This window comes from Sinocyclocheilus grahami, unplaced genomic scaffold (genome assembly GCF_001515645.1).
Source record: "Sinocyclocheilus grahami isolate Dianchi unplaced genomic scaffold, SAMN03320097.WGS_v1.1 scaffold525.1, whole genome shotgun sequence".
Taxonomy (NCBI): Eukaryota; Metazoa; Chordata; class Actinopteri; order Cypriniformes; family Cyprinidae; genus Sinocyclocheilus; species Sinocyclocheilus grahami.
The window spans coordinates 36,265-57,361 of record NW_015505704.1 but is presented as its reverse complement, the minus strand read 5'-3'; the positions used below and the strand labels follow the sequence as shown (position 1 = coordinate 57,361).

General features: G+C 39.0%; 2 protein-coding genes and 1 long non-coding RNA gene across 3 annotated transcripts in view; 1 reads left to right on the top strand and 2 right to left on the bottom strand.

Moving 5' to 3' along the window:
* Positions 1–13,592: 13,592 nt before the first annotated feature.
* Positions 13,593–15,744, top strand: LOC107555103 (somatostatin receptor type 5). The gene has a single exon (XM_016237793.1). It carries the CDS (start codon positions 13,960–13,962, stop codon positions 15,277–15,279), a length of 1,320 nt encoding a protein of 439 aa, XP_016093279.1. The 5' UTR covers positions 13,593–13,959; the 3' UTR covers positions 15,280–15,744.
* Positions 15,745–15,821: 77 nt separating this feature from the next.
* Positions 15,822–16,570, bottom strand: LOC107555106 (uncharacterized). The gene is made up of 3 exons (XR_001605137.1): positions 16,255–16,570; positions 15,935–16,018; positions 15,822–15,861 (listed from the first exon to the last, which is right to left on the bottom strand). It is a non-coding gene; the product is annotated as an uncharacterized lncRNA (long non-coding RNA).
* Positions 16,571–18,471: 1,901 nt separating this feature from the next.
* Positions 18,472–21,097, bottom strand: part of LOC107555105 (protein CutA homolog) — a 5,270-nt gene continuing 2,644 nt past the window's right edge. The window contains exons 4-6 of the mRNA XM_016237795.1: positions 20,067–20,112; positions 18,930–18,979; positions 18,472–18,733 (exon numbers count right to left, since the gene is read on the bottom strand). Of these exons, the coding sequence (XP_016093281.1) occupies positions 18,634–18,733; positions 18,930–18,979; positions 20,067–20,112 (196 nt within the window). The 3' untranslated portion in view covers positions 18,472–18,633. The remainder of the gene's footprint in view (positions 18,734–18,929; positions 18,980–20,066; positions 20,113–21,097) is intronic.

The following is a 21,097-nucleotide window of genomic DNA, read 5'->3' as shown; positions in this document are numbered from 1 at the left end:
CGTGTTAGAACGAGCCGTTTTAGGGGGGCGTGGCAGAGTCTTAACTTTGATAAAGAATATCTCTTTGGTTTTGAGACTTTAGTCTTTGCAACTTCAGGGATCTTATCTATGCACAATCAGCTTGTAACACTCCAAAGAGAAAGAACAACTTGAAATCGCATCATATGACCCCTTTAAAGAGACAGTTCACCCAAAAAGAACATTCCGTCATTGTTTACTTATTTTCAAGACGTTTCAAACCTGTATACGTTTCTTTCTTCTGCTGATCATGAACAATATTTTGAAGAATGTTGATAAGCAAACAGTTGTCGGTTCCCTATTGACTTGATAGTGTGGGAAAAAATACTATGGAAGTCAATGGCTGCTGTCAACTGTTTGCATATCAACATTCTTCAAAATACCTTCTTTTATCATACAGGTTTGGAGCAACTTGAGGATGAGTAAACAATGACAGAATGTTCATTTTTGGGTGAACTATCCTTTAATTTAGCTGAAAACCCCTGTAGCATGTATTTCATCATCTCTTGTGATCATCTTTCATACAGTGATGTGACACATGATGAAGAAGAGCGGTCTGTGTCGGGTTGAATAGTTTATTAAGTGGTGTGACACTAACCAGCCCAAACAAACAAGTCTTGAGAGCTCGTCTCCTCAAGGCGTTGCCATGGCAATGGCTCATACATGCAAATGTGTTCCGATTAAAATAGTAAATAACAAAGAGCATCTTCAGATTCATTAGAAGATCTATTTCGAGTTGAAAGTGAAGATAAAAGAGCGCTCGTGTTTCTCTTGGCATAAGCATGAGGCTGACTTAGTGCTGCAGTAAATGAGTCGATGCCTTCGCTTCTCAAGCCGCATATACGGTGAATATCCTGTCAATCATAAGTATTTGTGTTCTATACTTCTTTTAATCCAAAGTCTGGAGAGAGGCATCAGTAGAGCTGTCTTCTCAAATGAGGTCAATTCATGTTTCATTTCAGTTTCTGGGTTAAAACCATTTGAACACACTGTTTTTCTTACATTTGAGACTGTCAACAAGCTCCATACCATCATATTTGAGTAGATTTATATTACAATATAGCTTCACAGTGTCATCGCATTTATGTGTATTTCATAATTTCAGATTCTCAGTTCTGATCTATTCTTGATCTGTTATTGAGATGGATTTTCAGACCAATAGTAGTGATAGAAGCACATCGTCACTAAAAATCAGTGGCACTATGCATTAATTACTTTTCATTAAAGTCCCTAAGAATTATTTTGCACACACAGATATTCTGCGTGGAATGGGCTTGTTGACTTTAAAATGGAACACAACACACACACACACACAACAGAAAGCATTAGGAATCAGTTTATCATAAGCCCCGGTGAAACTTTACTGATAAATCCTTGCGTAGTAAAGAAGATCTGAGAAACAATTTCAATGCATGGTATTTCAGCAATCACGTTGTGTTCCCCATATTTCGTTTGTCGTTTGTTTAGAATCAGACATAATAATGCTGAATCGCGAATGAATCACTGTTTAGAGTCTAATCTTTTCCATTAGTGTAACAGTCTGACTGAATCGGTTTGTGGTTCTTACTCCGTAAAACAGTAATGCAATAATTACAAAAACGAGCGCTGAATGAAAAAAATAATTGCATAAAATATTCAAAACAAACCGGCAAAAACCATGTTTGTCAGTAATGAAGAAGGTAAGTTGAACACCTGCGGCTTGTGGATGACTCACTGCAGGTGAAGACATTTTCATGACTGAAAGAGAATCAAAACATTGGTTACGTATGTAACCTTGGTTATTTGACTGGCAGAAGACCGCCAGAGGGCAGAATATCTTTCTGTCCTCTTCCTTGACGAGAGCCTAATATAAAAGCTGTCACCTAGTGACCTTAATGACATATCTGTCTATAAATACCTCCTTAAATGTCATGACTTCCTCAGAGTCTTCTCGTTGACCCGAATGACCAGAGGCTCTGGCGGTATGCATGTCCCTTTACGACATAACTCTTTATTAGTTACCAATAAGGACAATCTGACTCTGTACAGAAGTGAAACCCCTTATTAGGATCTGAAAAACAAACAAATAACTGGTCAGTAGTTCTCCAGGGAGCTGTCCTATACACAAAGACAAAGGGATCTCACAGGACAAAGCTCTTGACGCATCTCGAGGTCTACCGAGTGAAACGCTGGCAATATCACTGGTGTGTTAACATAAAAAAAGCCGGGTTTACGTCACTTTGGAATCTTCTGAATGCCACAGTAAACATTGTGAAGCCACAGAGAGCGAAATGGCCATTAAAAAAACTTTTTCAAAGAAAGCCATTTAATATCTGCTAATGGCAATGGCTCAAACGGATACACACAAAGATTTTCAAGAACAATACTAAGATCCCACTGTGGAATAATGATTCTACAATCGATTTAACCGGTTAACACCTTTTTAAAAAGCAACCACCAATTTATGCTTCCCAATAGAGCAACCATCTATGAGACCGCTGTGCACTGAAATCGCAGCCACATAAACCCTTATTGTGGCGTACAACCGGTCCATCGTCAGTAAAGTTTCCAGACCTGCCTTTTTGCTGTAAGGGAGCAAGGGCTGCCTGAACGACCTTGGTAAAGACCCTTGGTGCTAAAGCCAGACCGAATGGGAGCACTTTGAATTCAAATGTTTTCCCTTCGAAATGGAATCATAGGAAGTGGTGGTAATGGGGCGCGATTGGAACATGGAAGTTAGCATTAGCGTTTGAAATTCATTAGCGTCTGAAATTCCATGGAAAGGATTGTGTGTTTTCTGGGCTCGTCGTAATGAAAGGACGAATTCCAGTGCTCAAGAGGGGCCAGCGACGAAGCTGTAAAATTCCAACAGTCTGAGCAGTTTTTATGTGTACAGGTAAACTATTTCACAAATTAGGTGCCACCACTGAAAAAGATCGGTCACCTTTATTTTTTTACCTGAGCACCTGATTGGACAACCTCAGTGCTTTAACAGGAGTGTGGACATGTAAAATCTCTGATAAATAAGCAGGCGCCAAGCCATTTAAAATCTTAAAAACAAACAATAAAATATTGAATTCAATCCTGAAGCAGACAGGAAGCTAAGACTGGGTTGATGTGCTCATACATACCCCAAGGGCAGCATATACAAAGAAAACAACATAGGGCCCAATATTGACCCTTGGGGGACACCACAAAAAAGAGGGGCTATTAGAAACTCTTAAAAGAGCAGTTTCAGTATTGTGACGGGGCTTAAAACCACACTGAAATTTTTCATAAATATTAAATTCATTTAGAAATGATTGATGTTGATTAAAAACAACTCTCTCCAAGACTTTCGATAAAAAGGGGAGTTTAGATATAGGTCTAAAATTAGACAAAATTGAAGGATCCAAATTATTATTTTTTAGAAGCGGTTGCATAATGGCATGTTTAAAAACATCTGGTAGACACCCTGAGCTGAGAGATGTATTAACCAAAGATACAACACTTGGCCCAAAAGTGTCAAAGACATCTTTAGCTAAGCTTGCAGGAATACGGTCAAGGGGGCAGTTTGCAGGACGTAGCTGTTTAACTATGCCAGAAAGATAGGAGAGTGTAACCGGCTCAAACTGCTGGAAGACAGCTGGGCAAAAGGAGAAATCAGGGAGTCGCTGATAACCGTGATGGGTGGAAAATTAAGACCAGCAATTTTGTCCACAAAATATTTCAGAAAGTTTTCACACAATATTAAAGATGGCACAATAAAATCTGAATCACGTGGGTTTACAAAAATCACGTGAGTTAAAAACATTAAAAAGAACCCGAGGCCACTGGCTGTTACTGGCTACAAGATCGGGAAAAATTTAGTTTTAGCAGATTTAACTGCTCTCTGGTATTTACATAATGCGTCCTGCATTATTTCGAACGAGATTTTTATTTTATCCTTTTTCCAATTTCTCTCAGCTACTCTCAACGGAGCAACGAAGTCCAAAATCTCAGTTCAAATAAGACAGTGAATTATTCTACACTGAGATCACAGTCATCAAGATTGTACAACAATGAGTCTTTAAAAGCACTAGAAAACTGTGAGGCAGGTAAAGGGTCAAGAACAATGATATGATCTGGGTGGAGGGAGGCCCATTTGGCCTGGATTATTGAACCTTATATGATCTATTTGGTGGCAGGTCACGTACTGGAATTTGGTGGCGAAAGGAAAAGTACCCTGGCAGAAGGAATAAGGCGAATAACCAGGCACTTTAAGTTAAGCGAGTTGTTTCTGCAACTGACACTGTGCATCTGAAGCCACGAGCCTTCGGTCTAACGCCTCCTGAGCTGCTGGTCCAAGTGTCTGACCGGGAACCAGAGAAAGCTGAAGCAGAGTGGCTAAAGAGTGGATAAAGTCGTCCAAATTTGACGGCGCACCTGGACCAACAACCCCATAACCTTACCACAATGACCCGCTATTGAACCCACCGATCGCAGAGCTATATTAACCAGCTCTGTGGCTGTAGAGTCTGGTGAACTGAGCGAGGCATTAACAGACCTGCCAACCTCATAAAAAATACCCCAGAACATAATCAGCGTTGTTTACGTTCAGTAGAAAGCGAGCGCATGCTGAACATAAACAACACTAATTATGTTGATTACATTCTGGGGTACTCTCCAAAATGGCCCATCTGCTCCTGCCGAGATGAACACTGTGTAGACATATTCTTAGACTGTAGAATTAGGTAGGTACATGGAAACACCAGAACCCCCACACATTTTTTTTTAAATGCTAAATACTTCACCAGATTCCTGCGGATGGTTCAGAAAACCACGTTCACCTGTTATACAATATTTCTTTACTGTTGCTGTCGGAACTTTGTTCTGTTTAGCTCCACTTCACACCGCTGCAGGTTCTCAGACGAGAAGACGAAAGACGAAGTGATGACGCCTAAGGAGGTAGTTATAGAAGGACACATCATTAAGGTCACGAAGTGACAGCTTTTATATTAGTTTCTTGACAAGGAGGAGGACAGGAAGATATTCCACTCAGTTATGCCCTCTGGCGGTCTGCAGGCAAGGAAAAAGAACAGCAGTTCACGAGAACACTAAACTTAATGAGATTTGGAGTAAATCCATGGCAAATAAATATAGAAATCATTCAGTAACACAATATTAAAGTACCATAACAAGTGTCCTGAAAATACGAACCATCTCTTATTAGTTAGTTAGAGTTAGAGGAGTGTTATGTGGGTTAGTTTTGACTACTGGTACACTCTTAAAAATAAAGGTGCTTCAAAAGGTTCTTCAAGCGATGCCATAGAAGAACCATTTTTGGTTCCACAAAGAACCATTCAGTCAAAGGTTCATCTCTTTCTTACCTTTTTGTAATCTGAAGAACCGTCTTTCGTCACAAAGAAGCTTTTGTGAAACAGAAAGGTTCTTCAGATGTTAAAGGTTCTTTATGGAACCATTTAGACAAAAAGGTTCTTCTATGGCATCGTGAAGCACCTTTATTTTTAAGAATGTAGGTCATCCTGAGCAAGTTCCAGCATTAACCTCATTGACCTGTACCAGTGTTAATTTTGTTGATGAATTATTTTTGTCATAATGTTCGTCAACGACATTTTTTTCACAACGAGACGATAACGAACTAAAACTCTTTTTGAATGACAAAAACTATGACGAAAAAACGAGACGAAAATGTTAGGGAGGGACGATTTGGGAAGAGATTCATTCAATTTCAGAACGAATCTGCTGCGTGGTTCGGAGGTTAGATGTGTAGCCTATGAACCGGCGGGACATAAGCTAAAATACACTTCGCTGCACGTCTCATAAAATGTTCAAAATGTGGGAGTAAGAGAAGAGCAGACATATGGATAAATGTGACGACGCAAGAGAGAACTCATTTCGGTCTGGTTTTCAGAGCGCAGACACTGAAGCACACACACAGAAAGCGCCTCTCACAGCGCGCGAGTACTCTTTCGCGTCGCATGAACGGAGAATTACACACAAAATTATGAAGAATTGTCCGTTTTGACGAGTATTCACGTAAACACAGTTGATTACGTCTTAAGTGAAGGTGAACAGTAGGAAGAACGTGTATCAGTACATTGCATCCGTGCATTCAGTTTTAAAGGGACAGCAGCCTAATTTAGTTGCTATTGTCCGAGTCATTGATGTTAATCAAGCAACAAAAGAAAGACAGAAAATCTCTTGACTGAAAAACATTAGTAGTCCTAAAGATTAATCTAACTTTATTTATAGAAATAAATATGTCTGCTTGAAAGAATGACGAATATGGTCATGATATCATGATAAAACCTTAATATCAAAACTATATAAGGAGTGCTTAATAAATGCGTTACACTGTAACTAAACCCATTATATTTTAGCCGACTTAATTTACTGTAGATTTAGTTGACTAAACTCTTATGATATTTAGTCGACTAAAACTAAAAACATTTCAGGTGACTACAATATGACTAAAACTAAATGGCATTTTAGTCAAAAGACTATGACTAAAACTAAATAAAAATTTGCTGTCAAAATTAGCATTGACCTGTACATGTCAGTTTTCTCTCTGGGGATTTTTAATAACTGCAAAAGCTGACTGATCCGCTTACTGCCGAAAAACTGGACCAGTGCCAAAGGCTGTTTACTTATAAGGTCTGATAATTAATCTATTGATTCTCAGTGCCATCATGTCACTCAGGAGTCCCTATGCTCATCCTGCATTTATGGATATGGATTTAACACAAACAAAGATGTGGTTACTAACGTGGATGAAATCCATTTTTGAGCACTTACTGCTGAGATACAGAGTAACTAATCCAGAGTACTGTTATAATCATCCCTGGCATGATTCTCATGACTATTTTGAGAAATTCAGCGTTCTAGATCGAGACGAACCGATCGAGACCTCCAGCTGACAGCAGAACCAGTCTGTGTTAAAACTGATCAGAAGCTTTTCATACGAGCAGCTGAATGCTGATCTGAAGGATGCAGACTTCAATGAGCTGTTGAGTTATTGCACTGCAGGCCTGTTTGAAATCATTCGAGCATAACACGAGCGGAAGCGACTCTGAAGCAGGAGTATGTTGAGAACGTGCTGAGTTTGTTCTTGGTGTGTTCATTGATTTCTTTCCTTACAGTGAGTGAGGAGGAATCAGCTGAACACTGCAGTTCTGTCTGTCTGTCTCAGTGGGCTTTATTGATGTGACAAATGTTGGTACATCGATATATTAAACAATTTCTGGTCGATAGTTATGATGAACTGAAAAAAAAAGAGAAAATAAAGATTATAATAAAAAAGTACACAAAACAAAGAAACAGCCAGTATAAGCAACTGAATCAGTGTTATTTTAGTATTGATTAAAGTATTTATGAATAATTTATTTTTATTTATATTTTCAGCTTTTAGTTCATTTTAGTAATGTTGTTATGCGCTTTTGTCATTTCTATTAGCTTTTTTTATTTTAGATTTATTTTTATTTCAGCTTTTGTAATTTTAGGCCTTTTTTCCTTTCCTAAGTTTTAGTAATATCGTTATGTGCTTTTGGCATTTTATTAGTTCTCATTTTTTAATACTTCTTTTTAGATTTACTTTTAATTCCAGCGAAAGTCATTTTAGTACGTCTTTATTAAAACATTTTCATTTAGCTGCCGAGTCAACTTTCATTGAGGATTTACATCTAATGTTTATATTTTACTTTATTTCAGATTTATTTCAATGAACAAAAACTGTTTTAGTTTTAATTAACAATAACGAAACTGAACTGTATCTAAGCGGAATTTAAAATCTGGTCATTCATTTTCATTTTCATATCATTTAGGTTCAATGTCAACAATGTGATCAGATCTGAAGCGAGACCCTGATCAATAACATTGTTTCTGTTAGCTGCGCATTCATTTATATCACTTTATAAATGGTGTGTCTCAGCTGTTCTGTCATCCGTTTGAGTAAATTCACTTCCAGTGCTAATGTTATTACGAAGATACATATCTCTACTAATGAGGAAATACACTGATTGATTTCATCAGGGTTCAGTGATCTTAATGTGTAAAAACTATTAAAAGGCATGTTTATAGTACTGCACTTTTAACACATTCCAGCGGATGTAGATGCAGAAATATAACATGTATGTTTTGTTAAATCACTTAGGTGCACCAATATTTATTTTTTGAGCTTTAAATTGTCTAAACAGATTAACTTACAAAATTTGCCAGGTTTATGTGATTTAACTACTTATGGCCGGAGTTGCAGAAGAGGTTAGTGAGTGTTAACTTCACTTAAAATAATGCTTGTGGTCATTAATAAACAAGGTCTGTTTTCATTATTTTGAACAGAATTGTGCTTGTTTTGGGATGATTTTCTGTGGTTGTCGACAGCAGGTCATTGATCATGTCGAACCTGAAGGATTCCTTTAAAAACCAGTTGCATAGAATTAGGTTTTCTGTTTATATGTGTGAAAAAATAGGCAAACACATCTGGATGTGAATGTAGAATCAGATTATTATCCGTTGTACAGTAGATGCACTTAATTCTTTCTCAAATGTGTTGAATTCTCACATGAGATGTTTTGAGCTTAGATGAACTAATACTAATTGCGCAGTGATGAATGGTCGCTGAACGCGCTGGCATTTCAGCTGTTTGTGATGGATTCTGGTGAAAGGCTTTTTCAATGGCAGCAGACTGACTGAGATCAGAACGGCTGGAGCTTTTGTTCCCAGAGGTGCCATTAATCCACATTAACCTGCACAGCTGTTCACACTGCAGCCGCTCGATTCACTTTGAGCGATGGAGGAGGAACAATAAAGCAATAAAGCTTTAACCTCTGACGCTCTGGCTCCTGTTGATCCTTCATCGGCTCTCAAACTCCGTTCAGTTCAACAGCAGAAAGTGTGTTGCTGCCTTTTTTCATTATTACAAACATATCCACACATTCATTCATCACTTTAAAGTTAAACGGATAGTTCATCATCTACTCACCCTCACGTTTCTTTCAGCTGTTAAACACAAAAGAGGATATTTTGAAGAATGTTGGTAACCAAACAGTTGCAGGTAGCCATTGAATGACATAACACGGGGCAAAAAACAATGAAAATCAATGGGGACCCTTGTGTAACAAACATATATGGGTATATAATGTGATATATTACATACTACATTTCCATAAATAGGAAAGCAGTGCATGCATTTCGCAATATACAGCAATATATATGCATTGACAATGTATGGCTCAATATTGATAAATACAAATATATTTAGAAATGAAGACAAAAGTATGTGCTTTTCATGCTTTAGTATGATCAGGTGTGCACATGCTATTGTAAACAAGGTATGTTTTAAAATATGAAACGTGTATACTATATATAAATAATTGTTAAACATAAGAAATATATATTTCCATATATGTGTGTATATATACTGCACGAGTAGCTAAATATATGTTCAATATATTTATACACATGCACATCTATACAGTATATTCTCTTTGCATAAGGTGACCAGCAACTTACCAACACTCTTCAAAATAAGTTTTGTGTTCAACACAGAACTCAGACAGGTTTGAAACAACATGAAGATGAGTAAATGCTGACAAAATGCTCATTTTGGGGTGAACTGTGCCTTTAACGTGACAGGGTCATTTTTCTTCTGTAACTTATGACTTATTTCTGAGTCACTCAAGATGTTAAATGAGAATAAAGGATGGTAGTTGATTTTCTCCATGATGAGCTGATAGTAAAAGTCTCTTTAAATGAAGCCGGTTGATCAATAAGAGCGATCGATGACGTCAGCTGAAGCAAAGCCCGAGGGGATGATTCGAAAGGCATTTATTTCTTCAGAATGACGTTATGACTGATGAATCACCATCAATAAGAGCAGAAACATAAATTAAAACTAATGTTGACTTTTAACACGCATTGAAATAATGTCATTATTAATATCATTTCAATTATTAATAGCTGCATTGAATTAATGTTACAAAGGGGTGTTGGAATAATATCACTTTTGCATCCACAATTAAGGCTGAAACTGATGAGATTTTTTTTTTAAACAATGAAAATGTCACTGAATCGATGTTATGAAGAGATGTTGGTTCAATAACACTTTGGCGCCCGCAATTAATGCTGAAACAATGGTGAGATTTCAACCAAACAATAAAAATAAATCCATTGAATCAATGTTACACTATGATAGAATGCTGTAGAATTAACATTGAAATGAACAAACATAATCAATGTCAGTAAATCAACATTACACTCTGATGTTGATGCTATATCACTGCTGTTGAATCAATATTGAGATTAATATAAAATATAATTGGTAATATCGTTCGATCAATGCTAATGTGATGCTGGTTTTAAATCACTTTTGATAAAACACTTGAAATACAATTGAAATGTTAACATAAAATAGTGCTGTCGAGTTAATGCTGAAACAACCTTAATATTTCTGACCATTTCGAAGTTTGGGGAAATCTTTTTCACCTTTTTCAGAATCTGCCAGCATTGAGTAATAGATGCAATATGTGAGCCATGTCAACGTTCATGTCACTTGCACTACAATAAATCTGTTTAATATTGTTTGAACTTTAATCAGAAAATTCCTAATAAATATTACTAAAGCAAAATGCCTGCACTTTTTAAGAATGTACAAAAATGGATGGTTTATTCAAACACTAACGTTTTTAAATTAATGTATCCTATTAGATTCAGTAACAATAAATCAAATGCAAATAATAAGCACGCAAAAACAGAGGAACAGAGAAATATTATGATAGATGTACCATTGTTTGAAACCCAGAGTCATGCATGTGAGGCGGTTCAACAAACAAGACTTCGGTATAGGATGCACCTGTGTTTTCTTTCTAATTAGGAAGCATCAGTAGACTACTGAGAAGTGCACATGCAAAACCAAAATGGGCGTTTACCTGAACCCAAGCCCCCAGTGGATTAGAGCAAATCGCCTAAAGCAATGGAAAATGCCCATCATGGTTTGACACACCCCACTGATTGAGACACAGCCACTAGTGTTCTGCAGAGACACATGCATGCATCATCTTGTGCTCATCAACTACAAATCACTGTTAGCTCAATCTCACTGTCTTTACCCATGTGTGCTGCCGATTTTCATCAAAATGTCAGTGTTGATCCAACATACACTAAACATTGAAATGTCAATCTCAACCAAAATGATGGTTTGGATCAAAACTCAACACTGTATCAATGTCACCATGCTATCTGGGAAACACCTGCTGCCAGGTTATTTACGCTAACGTCGCGCTGTAAAGCGTCTCGTCTCTTTAGTCTTGAGCTGTTCCACTGACAGTCATTGTGCTCAGATAATGAAAAGGTCTAATCTCACTCTCAACGTGTGTGTGTGTGTGTGTGTGTGTGTTTGTTCGTCTTCTTTTGTCTTTTATGGTCTTATGGTCTTTGACCAGGTCGTTTCCACGGTGACAAGATGCCCTTCCCTTCACTTGTACTGAACTCTGTGTGTGTGTGTGTGTGTGTGTGTGCAAATCCTGGTCTTTGTGTTGCACCATAAATCTTATTTACCAAGATTCACATTCATGCACACATGATGATGATGATGATGATGATGATGATGAAGGTGTTTGCATAGTTTACTGCTGCTGATGTCTCTTTGTGGACACAAACACTAGATGTTTTTCTCTATTGTGTGTGTGTGTGTGTGTGTGTGAGAGAGAGAGTGAGTGTGTGTGTGTGTGTGTGCAGTAATCACCTTTAATGCACGTCATCAGATGAGGTCTTTAACTTCTCTGCGTCTCTTTTAGTTGTAAATGTCAGTAGAGAAAATAATGCACAGAACTCTAGAGTAAATTACTGTAAGAGCGTTTAGATCATAATGGATGGAAGAGGTGAAGCTGGGTGACTTTTTACCTGCAGAAAGAGAAAAACTGACGCATAAAAGATCCACAAAAACACACAGGAGGGATGATTAATCGCCGGTCCTTATGCATGAGATGTTTCTAAAACATCCATCTGTAAGTTGGGCACTAAAATCAGCAAGAAATCAAAGTGGGCTCAATTTATTCTCCTAATGCATGTTCCTGATCTTGATCATGATTTACTCATCCACTCTAAATGACTGCAGAACCTCATTATTAGTCACCATTCAGTTCACGCAATAAGTCTTTACCTAGTCTTGTGCTGAAAGTCCTTTACCTAATGCGTTAATCGTGGTGAATTTTGGCAATGTTCATTCAGAAACTGAGGTGCATAAGTTCAGATCAGCGAGGCCTATGATCAATATCTTCCAGAAACATCTGTAATTATGACATGTCGAAATTATGACTTCAAAAGTTAAAATAGACATACTAAGTAATATTTGAGTTTAAACATGATAAATTGACATTAAGTCATAATTATGAGATAAAAATTTTGACGCTGGATCATATTCTGCAATAAAGTGTCAAAATTATCAATTTAAATGTTGTAATTAACATACTAAGTTGAAATGATTACAGTCAAAATTATGAGATAAGTCAAAATTGAGATAAAACGTCGAATTTGAAATAAAAAGTCATGATTATGAGATAAAAAAAAGTCAAAATTATGACTTTAAAAGATGAAATTGACAAGTCAGTTAAGTTTAAAAAGTTTAACTTATGACAAAAAGTCATTATGCGATAAAGTCACAATTATGACATACTAAGTTCAAAATCAAAAATTCAAAATTATGATATAGTCAATTTTTGCCTTTTTATCTCATAATTTCTACATGCTGTCATAATTTTGCCGTCGTCGTTTTGTATGTTTATCTCGTAATTATGACTTAGTATGTCATAATTTCAACTTAGTTTGTCATAATTTCAACAATTTACAGAGAGAAACTGCAAAAATGCTGTAAGTTACTGCAAAATCCATTGCATTATATGCCATTTTTCTGTCAAATTTATGTTTTTTGGAAAATATGCATGGTACATCACATAAGATTATTATTTATATAAATGGTTTTGTTTCTTTATATTTTCATGAATGTACATTAGTTTTTGTGTTACATTTTGATACTGTATGACACTACACTATCTGAGTACTGGCCATATTTTATTAACACTTACAATTAATTTAACACCTGTATTGTTATGGTGGTTATTAGTACATTTTAGGGTAAAAAGCTGATTTTTGTAGTTGAAGTAAATGGTATAGAAGCTATGAAAAAAATAAAGGTAATTGTGACTTTTTATCCTACACTTCAGAAGTTTTGCTCACAGTTCTGAGCTTACATCGCACAATTCAGACTTTTTCCTCAGAATTGAGAAATATAAAGTCAGAACTGTGAGACAAAACCTTGTACCTATATTTTATTATATGGTGGAAACAAAAAACAACAACAACTGTGAAACGTGAACTGTCAGAATTTCAAGAGAATTGTCAGATATAAACTCACTTCTGAGGGTAAAAGACTCAAAATTGTGAAACTCGCAGTTAAGAGTTTATAACATGTAATCGCAAATATGAGAGAAAAGTCTGAATTGTGAGATAAAAAGTCACATATTACTTTTTAATGTTTTTATTCTGTGACAGAAACAAGAGTCTATTAGACTGGTATATATCACTTAATGAAGCATGCTATCAAAAAATATACAGGCGCCTATATGCCATCATAAAACCTTGGTGAATTTTTGGTAATGGTACAAATGTCACTGGGTCAGTATCCTTTCAAACTGTAATATGCAATATTGATTAATAAGGTAAAAAGGCGTGCCTTTCGAAAATGAAAGTACAGTTTTTTTAGTCTATATGCACTACTGTGATGATGTTTTGGGTCTGGTTTAACAGACATGGTCACTGTATGCTAGCTTTATGGAAAAGTCACACATTTTGCCAGGATAATTTTGGGGTTTAATTATTTCTTTAAATCTGTCTGTCTGTGTAGACCCATTGAGTAACCAGTATTCTGTCTCACTCGTAGATCAGATGGGCAGCAGTTGATCGCTGTAAGGCTCAATCTCTCTTAAACCGATGGAGGTACATCGAGATCTTTCACCTCCCTCCGCAGCAGGAGCTCCAGTGTGGACTAATGCCTCCTCCTCCTCCGTGATTCCCAACCAAACCTTCCCTCCTCCGTTTCTGTTTCCGACGGAGAACTGGACCGGCGGCCGAACTCCGGATTACACGCCGGGAGTCGCCGGGATCCTCATCCCTCTCGTCTACATCGCCGTCTGCGTCGTGGGTCTGATCGGAAACACTCTGGTCATCCACATCGTGCTGAGATATTCCCAGGCGGAATCGGTGACCAATATCTACATCCTGAATCTGGCCATCGCAGACGAGCTCTTCATGCTGGGCCTGCCGTTCCTCGCCGTTCAGAACGGCCTGCTCTCCTGGCCCTTCGGATCGCTCATGTGTCGCCTGGTCATGACCGTAGACGCCATTAACCAGTTCACCAGCATCTTCTGTCTGACGGTGATGAGCATCGACCGCTATCTGGCTGTGGTGCATCCTCTCCAGTGCTCTAGGTGGCGCCAACCGCGTGTGGCCAAAACGGTGAACGCCACCGTATGGGGCGTTTCTTTTGTGGTGGTTTTGCCTGTGGTTGTGTTCGCTGGAGTTCTGCAGGACGACGGGAACTGCAGCATCGTGTGGCCCGAGCCGGCGGAGGTTTGGAAAGCGGCGTTCATCGTGTATACCGCGACTGTTGGGTTCTTCGGTCCTCTGACGGTCATCTGTCTCTGCTACCTGCTGATCGTGGTTAAAGTGCGCAGCTCTGGACGAAGAGTCCGCGCCACGTCGATCCGCCGCCGGAAATCCGAGCGCAAGATCACGCGAATGGTGGTGATCGTCGTGGCCGTGTTCGTCTTCTGCTGGCTGCCGTTTTACGTCTTAAACATCGTGAATCTGCTGGTTCTCCTGCCGGGAGAGTTCAGAGGGCTGTATTACTTCGTCGTGGTTCTTTCGTACGCCAACAGTTGCGCGAATCCCATTCTGTACGGCTTTCTGTCGGATAACTTTAAAAGAGGTTTCCGGAAAGCCTTGTGCAGGTCCTCCAGGCGCGTGGAAAACCGGGATCAGCCGCAGGGGACGGGAATGGTTGCGTTACCGCTAGAAGAGATTCGAAGGGAACATCTGAAGGTGAGCGAAGTAGAAGAACACAACGCAGACCGAGAGATGACGAAACTCCGGAACGGGCGTCACGAGGACGGCGCTGCGGGGGGAATGGATGAGCGGCGTGAAGCGACCTCTGACCCCGCAGCTGTCCGTAATGGAGCGCGGCGGACACACAAACACCTGCCGGAGAACAGTGACGACAAACGCTCGGTCCTGGAGATCAGCTGCTTGTAATGTGAAATGTGAATGTTCATTTATGACTATTAAATGCACCATCCATTTAACACTGCCAACTGTGACCAATCAGAAAACACGACCTTTGCTCCTGTTCTTTATTTGTATGTCCATCTGTGATGAAACTGATTGTGTTTGCATGTGCACCAGTAATGTGATTTCCATCAGAGTTAGGACTTAATCGAGGTTTACATCACACAAGCAAACCTCTTCACTCCTGTCATTATTCTGATTGTTCACTAAGAAGTGTGCTTATTTTTACTGCCATTTTTTTCTCTCTTTTGCATAAGAATCTCGAGTCAAGAAGTTCCAGACGCCAAAATCAGACTTTATTGGTAGAAACAACAAAGTCGAGATGCCTGTATAGATCCTCTAACAATTACATTAGCAATTTTGTTTTATAAATTACTTTCAAACCTGTATAACCAGTGAGTAACCAAATCACATATCAACTCCCTAGCAACCACCTGATTACGTAAACAACCCCGTAGCAACTCCCTAGCAACCACCTGAACACGTAAACAACCACATAGCAACCACCTGAACACGTAAACAACCACATAGCAACTCCCTAGCAACCACCTAAACACATAGACAACCAAATAGCAATTCCTTAGTAACCGCATGAACACCTAAACAGCTACATAGCAACCACCTGAACACCTAGACAACCACATAACAATTCCTTAGCAACCACCTGAACACGTAAACAACCACATAGCAACTCCCTAGCAACCACCTAAACACATAGACAACCACATAGCAACTCTTTAGTAACCACATGAACACCTAAACAACTACATAGCAACCACCACCTGAACACCTAGACAACCGCATAGCAATTCCTTAGGAACCACCTAAACACGTAAACAACAACATTGCAACTCCCTAGCAACCACCTAAACACATAGACAACCACATAGCAACTCTTTAGTAACCACATGAACACCTAAACAACTACATAGCAACCACCACCTGAACACCTAGACAACCGCATAGCAATTCCTTAGCAACCACCTGAACACGTAAACAACCACATAGCAACTCCCTAGCAACCACCTAAACACATAGACAACCAAATAGCAATTCCTTAGAAACCGCATGAACACCTAAACAGCTACATAGCAACCACCTGAACACCTAGACAACCGCATAGCAATTCCTTAGCAACCACCTGAACACGTAAACAACCACATAGCAACTGCCTAGCAACCACCTAAACACATAGACAACCAAATAGCAATTCCTTAGAAACCACATGAACACCTAAACAGCTACATAGCAACCACCACCTGAACACCTAGACAACCGCATAGCAATTCCTTAGCAACCACCTGAACACATAAACAACCACATAGCAACTCCCTAGCAACCACCTAAACACATAGACAACCAAATAGCAATTCCTTAGCAACCACCTAAGCAGCTGAATATCGGACCGTTTGGTGACTGGTGCAGTTTTGTGTTTATTGTTTTCTTTATGTCATTGAATTGCTGAAGTGAAACTGAGCAGTACAAATGATAAAGGCCCGAAACCTAGATTTCATTCATACATTCCATGCTATAAAAATGTACTATATGTATTAAAAATATACCATATTATTGACATATCCCAATGCAGTAACGTGTTTACATGAGCAATATTGCCTCAATCTCATGATAGTTGCATTATGAGGGTGCATGTACTGAAAACATCAGTATGTTTACATGCACTAATTTCCACAATCCGAATGAATCCAATCTGATTTCAGATTCTGAAACCCTAAGCACTGCAATCTGATTCATATATTCATTTACATGTGCATTACATGCATTCTGAACAAAGCTCCAGTGCATGCAGTGCAACAGTCGATGCGTTCAGAACCAGAGAAATCTCTGCGATAATGTGACTGCAGCTACCTCGAGTTTAACTGTTGGTTTTGCCTTGATTTTTTTTTTTCAAATATTTAGTAAATATTCAGTCTCCGCCACAGTTCATAAGACATAAAACATGTGCAAGCATGCATCTGTGCACCGTGCAAGGTATTTCTGAATCTAATTAAGAATTTTTATTTTTTTCCTGTTTTGGGATTGTTTCAGGTGTACAGCAGCCCTTTTAATCAGATCAGATCAAGCTCAGTCGAGTCATTTGTGGCGTTTAATGTGTTTCAGTCCGATAAACGGATTATTGAGAGCATGTAAATGTAGCTAGTGAATCTGTTTGTCAAGAACAGTGTTGGAAGATTTCCTGATGATCAGGTTTGAGATCCTGTGAACAGATCAACATATTTCTCTGACAGAGGACAGTGTGTGTGTGTGAGTGAGTGTGTGAGTATGTGTGTGTTTGTGTGTGAGAGTGTGTGTGTTTGTGTGTGAGAGAGAGAGAGAGTGTGTGTGTCTCTGACAGAGGACAGTGTGTGTGAGTGAGTGTGTGAGTATGTGTGTGAGAGTGTGTGTGTTTGTGTGTGAGAGAGAGAGTGTGTGTGTGTGTGTGAGAGAGAGAGAGAGAGAGAGAGAGTGTGTGTGTGTGTGTGTGTTTGTGTGTGAGAGAGAGAGAGAGTGTGTGTGTGTGTTTGTGTGAGAGTTTGTGTGTGAGAGTGTGTGTGTGTTTGTGTGAGAGTGTGTTTGTGTGAGAGTGTGTGTGTGTGTGTGTGTGTTTGTGTGTGAGAGAGAGAGAGAGAGAGAGAGTGTGTGTGTGTGTGTGTTTGTGTGAGAGAGAGAGAGAGAGAGAGAGAGTGTGTGTGTTTGTGTTCACTGACATTTGAGGGCTCAAAGGGAACCCAGTGCTGCTCTTCTCCTCACATGGATGCGCTAGATGAGATGAAAAGCTATTGTTGATAGTTGCTCTTCTGGAGGGCTGGCCTGTGAGTGACTCGGTTACTTGTATATAATGACTTTAGACTGTATAACTGACCATTGACACAGTCTGATCATTTCCTCCATCGCTGTCTCTCATATGACCACACTCTTTCTGCTCACAGAATAAAATCATTTACACTCCCAATCAATAATTCATCTCCGTTTATTGATTTGGTAAGTACCCGTGTTTAAAGTGGGACCATGCATCAGGGTTTATTTTGCAGTAAGTCACTACTGTGTTATTTTCAGTGAGCTAAACAAAAGACTTCCTTTGACTCAAACCGAACACCCAGAACAAACCACACTCTGTAAAAAAGATAAAAGGTAAATGAGACGCAAACAAATGCATTTTGCTGATTGCAACCTTTTAATGCAGATCAAATCAAACTTTTAAGTTTGTAACAAAATCTGTAATAGTCACTGCAGTTGCACAGTACATTTTATGTTGGAGAGAAACAGAACTCAAACGATGAAAACAAAATCTGCGATGCAGTATTCCTGTATTTTGACGCCGCTTCACTCGGGCACGGTGTCTCCGATCCACTTGAGATACGGCGGGTTTCCCTGATCGATGGGTAAACTGATGACCTCGGCCACTTCATACGGATGATTCGACCTGCAGAACAAACAACACACTCACCTTTACTCACTCAACACTGCTGTGTGTTCAGATGAAAGCCGAAGCGTGTCAGAACCAAACACAGCTGCAGAAATGATGAGGAGTTTCACTGGATAGACTGCGATTATTTAGCTTCTGCATGTAGCAGAGCAATTCTTCAAAGAGAAGCAGAGTGTGTTTTTGTAGCTGATACCGGACATATTCAGCAAGAGCAGGGATCTTTGAACTTCTCGTCTTAATCATCTGGAAAAAAACATGTAAAAACACTTGTTTGTATGCATTTATCACACCATGATTCAAGCTCTGAAAAGCACATTAGTGTAGATGAATACATATAAATGAACGCAATTTTCCACCATTGTTGTGTTATCATATATTTAACATCTCTAAATGAACAGGATTCTTCTCATTTGTGTGCATTATGTTTTCTGAAGGTTGTCTAGTGAGACAAATGTCTTTAAATGTAGGTCCTGATTGCAGAAACAGATCTGCACATTCTGTATGTCTCCCTTATTCATTCAAAATATTAGAGAAATATAGAAGCTCAGTGCGGAGAAGATATTGATTAGGTTAAAACCGAAACCAAGCCATTCACACAGATGCATATTCAGCGCATTTTTAGATGGACAAATACGACTGCTGCACTCGTGTCTCACACAAGAGAAGTAGACATGCACAGTTAAAACAGTTTAAACTTTTAGAAAACACGTCACGAACTTGTGGAGGTTTATTCCTTTTCACTGCGTCTCATGTTTTTAAATGCAGTCTGTGTGATCGGTGCTTCGGCTCTTTCGATTAAGCAATGCATAAATACATGATGCTGTTTTGTTCATAATTGTTTATGCAATTTACGAAATTATATTTGATTTATATGAGTTAAATTAGACGAAATGCATGTTTTTTTATAGACAGTTATTTCCCTGCGTTGACATTATGTGCTGCATTATTTTGCTCATTGCGCCCTCGGGAGACAAGACAAAAGTTTCCTTAAGACTTATTTAATCTGCATAAAACATTAGAAATTAGATATTTGTTTAATTTTTATTGTGTGTTGTGTGACTGTTAAAACAAAAAATATATTTGTTGTTTGTCTCAATAAACTGGGTTAATTTAAAAATACAGTGGTTAAAATTTTCTATCGCTCTTTGTTTTAAAAAAGGTTATAAAAAATATTGATAGCGAACAATATGAAACATTATATCGTTGATACATTTTTTAGCTATATCGCCCAGCCCGATGCAGCGTCATTTGATTTTTTTGAGGCTGAATAATAAAACATGATAAATAAATAACAATGGAGAAATAGAGCAGAGAAAGAGCTGAAACTGACCAGAAGAACTTCACTGTCCTCCTCGATCTTCCCCTGCCACTCGTACCTGCAGCACACACACACACACACACACACACACACACGATGGTTTTTATTGTTTATGGGACTCTCCATAGGCGTAATGTTTTTTTACACTCGCACATGCAAACACACACACTCTCACAAACACACTCACAAACTCACTCACTCACACACACACACACACACACACACACACACGATGGTTTTTATTGTTTATGGGACTCTCCATAGGCGTAATGTTTTTTTACACTCGCACATGCAAACACACACACTCTCACAAACACACTCACAAACTCACTCACTCACACACACACACACACACACACACACACACGATGGTTTTTATTGTTTATGGGACTCTCCATAGGCGTAATGTTTTTTTACACTCGCACATGCAAACACACACACTCTCACAAACACACTCACAAACTCACTCACTCACACACACACACACACACACACACACACTCTCTCTCACACACACACACACACACACAAACACTCTCTCTCACACACACACACACACTCTCTCACACACACACACACACACACTCTCTCTCACACACACACACACACACACAAACACTCTCTCTCACACACACACACACACTCTCTCACACACACACACACACACACTCTCTCTCACACACACACACACACACACAAACACTCTCTCTCACACACACACACACACTCTCTCACACACACACACACACACACTCTCTCTCACACACACACACACACACACAAACACTCTCTCTCACACACACACACACACTCTCTCACACACACACACACACACACTCTCTCTCACACACACACACACACACACAAACACTCTCTCACACACACACACAAACACTCTCTCACACTCTCTCACACACACAAACACTCTCTCACACTCACAAACACTCTCTCACACACACGCGCACACAAACACTCTCTCACACACACACACACAAACACTCTCTCTCACACACACAAACACACACACACACACACTCTCTCAC